Below are 3,503 nucleotides of genomic sequence, written 5' to 3'. Positions count from 1 at the left end.
GAGTTACCAGAAGAACCTGCGGGGAAGAGAGGTCGGATCATCGAGCATTGAGGACCTTTTTCATACGATTGTCGTTTTCATGCAATTGTCATTTCAATTTCAAGTTTCATTATGCTCACTCGGTTTCATTTACTTGTAATTAAAAGTGACACGTTTTATCAATCGTAACTGCTGTTTGATTTGTGATCAATGAAAATGTGTTCTTTTCTATTTCTTTCGTCTTGAATTTGTGTGAAATATTCAATCTCAATTATCAAACGTGCAACCTAACTTATTAACTTCCATTTAGGAGTCTTAACTAAACACCATCGCTCCTCGAAAAGTTACCGCTTCTAAGCCTGTTTGGTTTCGTCCAACATCGAGACTAAGTCGTTATTCTACTTCACCAGAATCTTCTAATCCTGACCTAATGGCTGTGTCTACTGAGAGTAATTTCATGACTGAAATGAGAGAAATGATGATGAACCTTACCAGACAGATGTCAACCCTTACTGAAAAATTGACACGTCTGGAGGGTCAGGCAAATGAGAGGTTTTCAACCTCGAAGGACCCTGTAGTCCAGAATCCTCCAACTGGAGTCCATATCCCAGTCAGATCCATGCAAGTTCCTGCCTTTGATTACGATGATGAGCAGTACGCTGAGGAAAATCTTCCACCATCTTCTGCTAGAGCCAGAAAAGAGAAGGAGTTATCTGAGAAAGTAGACCAGTTGGCTCTCGAGCTTCTGAATTTGAAAAATCACAATCCAAGGAAAATAGACATGTCTGAATTCTCAATCTTCCCTGGCGTCACTCTCCCTCCCAAATTCAAAATCCCTGACTTTGCCAAGTATGACGGATCTGGGAGTCCCAGAAGTCATCTGAAGATGTACATCAATGCGCTTGAGCAGTACGGTCTGAATTCTCGGCAGATGGCTAAATTATTCCAAATGTCTCTATCAGGCGTGGCGTGTAAATGGTTTCTGACTTTGGATTCAGCTTATACCTAGACTTGGGAGGACATTGTTGAAAAGTTTATTGAACAATTCTCTTATGATGACGGGGTTGAGGTCACTCGTCGAGACCTGAAAATGCTCAAGCAGCAGATCCATGAGCCGTTCAGTACTTTTGTTAAGAAGTGGAGGAGAAAGGCAGCTCAGATGACTAACCGCCCATCTGAAGAAGACCAGCTCAGTATTATTGTCAAAAATCTCTCTGGCCCTTATGCGCAGTATATGGCTACTCAGCACTATCCGGATTTTAAGCATTTCATCCACACTGGGAACATGACAGACGATGCTTTAGCACAGGGTGTAATTCTGAAACATTACGTGAATCTGAAGGAGGGCAAAAGACCTGTCACTGCTCCCAAAGAAGTGAATCAATTGGGGACTTCTCGGCCGCCTCCGAGAAATATAGTAATGGGAGGAGAAAAACCCATTCAAAGGCCAAAGAAAGAGTTCACTCCATTGCCTTACACCCCATCTTCAATCATGAGAAATCTTGTCAGAGATGGTGTAATTGAACTCTTACCGCCAAGACCTCCCCCAGACCCTCTTCCAAGAGGTTTCAGAGAAGACCAGTTCTGTCAGTACCACCAAGGTCCTGGACACCATACTGATCGTTGTATAGCCCTGAGATACAGAATTGAGAAACTGCTAGCGGTGGGTGATCTGGTTCTACCCGAACCTAACGTTACTCGAAATCCCTTACCTAGACATACCGCTCTCCCTCCACCTGAGATAGGAGCCATCTTTGATGACAAGCCCTTTGTTGATCCAACCTCTCTTATTTGTACCATAACTCCTGCAACTCCCTATGTCTTAAATTTTGAAGAAGAGGAAGAGGAGTGTCTTGCTGAGCCTGTCATCAATCGTACCGCCTGAATTCCTTATGTTTTCCAACCTGCTGAGGAAGGCCAGGTGATTTACCCATGTGTCTATCAGAATGTTGAATCCACTGTCCATCAAGTAGCACGAACTCCATATGTTTTCCAGCCCGATGAGAAAGATCAGGAGGCCCGAATTCCTTATGTTTTCCAGCCTGATGAGGGAGATCATGAAGTTTGTCCTTATATTTTTCAGCCTGATGAGGGAGATCTGGAGATTGTTTGTGATGAGGTCCGCCATGTTACTCGCGGCGGGCGTGTCTTTAAACCAGCCGAGTTAAGGGTTGAGAATCCCGCTGAGTTGGCCAGAGCATCAGAGTTGTTTAAGTCGAAGTCATATGAAGAAGACAAAAACCTCCTCCGACAGTTAAAGAAAACTCAGGCAAATATTTCGATCTGGGGTTTGCTTATGAACTCTGCAAAGCACCGAGAGGTTATACTTAGAGAGCTGAATGCCGCTAAAGTGTCTGTTGATATCACTCCGGATCATTTGGTCGGACTTGTAGCTATGGTCTGGGTTTCCAAAACCTTGTCTTTCACTGATGAAGACTTGACTCTCGAAGGTCGCAATCATAGCCGCCCGCTCCGAGTCACCGTTTTCTGTAATGAGAAGAAAGTTCCTGAGGTTTTAGTTGACAATGGATCCGCTTTGAATGTTTGTCCTCTGAGTATCGCTACTGCCTTAGGATTTGAACCTGGTAATTTCATCCCTTCTGAACAAGGCATCTTGGCTTATGATGGTACGAGGCGTGATGTTGTTGGAACTTTAGCCACAGAAATCTAGATTGGAGGTGGAATGTTTGAAATTGAGTTTCAGGTGTTAGACATTAAACCATCATTCAATTTGCTCTTGGGCCGACCTTGGCTTCATAAATACGGAGTTGTACCTTCATCATTGCATCAAAAGCTGAAATTCATCAAGGGTAATAGTGTGATAACAGTTAGAGGAGACCCAGATCTAGAAGTTGGCCAAATTTCTCAGGAGCTCATCATCCGGGCCACTTTAGAAAAGAATGAAGATGTCAGTCTGACTGGTTTCTCACTGGAGGTCACAGCTATATCAGTGGAAGAAGCCATGAATGAACCTCTCACTTTCCTTACAAGCTCGAACCCCGCAGTAGTCCGTATGATGCGCAAACATGGCTATGTTCCAGGAGCCGGGTTAGGTCGCCACCATCAGGGTGTAGCTGAATGGCCAAATATGGGCAAAGCAATTGGACTGTTTGGTTTGGGCTATGAACCTACAAATGAAGAGATCAGTGAGATGAAGAAGTATATGGGCAGAAAGGTTGAGCTTCGTCGTTTGGGGATAGATGAGCCGAGCAGGTTTTACAGTTTGTTGAGAAATGGACATTACAAGAAAGAAAGGGAGGATTTCGCCTTTTGTGGTTTTGCTGAGCCTTGGGTCGATACAATAACCCATGAAAAGCTGCCAGGGTTTGAGATCTTCTTTGAGATGGAACTACCAGATGAATTCCCCTCCTTGCAGATCAATGAAGAGGAATCTGAATCAGACTGGGCTGACCTTATGGAACCGTACCTTCTGGAATCTCTGTTTAAGATCGATTCACCGGTTGTAGCTATGATCGGAGAAGATGCGCCGCTTCTGAACCCACAAGCCATGATCACCTCAGCTG

The 3,503-nt window shown here is 44.2% G+C and overlaps 1 protein-coding gene across 1 annotated transcript; it reads left to right on the top strand.

Annotated features, from left to right (window-relative positions):
* Window positions 1-1,069: 1,069 nt before the first annotated feature.
* On the top strand, window positions 1,070-2,650 carry LOC143878910 (uncharacterized). The gene is made up of 2 exons (XM_077381123.1): window positions 1,070-1,843; window positions 1,925-2,650. The coding sequence occupies exons 1-2, from the start codon at window positions 1,070-1,072 to the stop codon at window positions 2,648-2,650; spliced, it is 1,500 nt and encodes a 499-aa protein (XP_077237238.1).
* The last annotated feature ends 853 nt before the right edge of the window (window positions 2,651-3,503 follow it).

Source organism: Tasmannia lanceolata, unplaced genomic scaffold (genome assembly GCF_043159265.1).
Source record: "Tasmannia lanceolata isolate RefF3 unplaced genomic scaffold, GAP_Taslan_0.1 ptg000006l, whole genome shotgun sequence".
Lineage (NCBI taxonomy): Eukaryota > Viridiplantae > Streptophyta > Magnoliopsida > Canellales > Winteraceae > Tasmannia > Tasmannia lanceolata.
The sequence above is the reverse complement of the archived record's forward strand: the minus strand, read 5'-3'. Positions and strand labels throughout refer to the sequence as shown.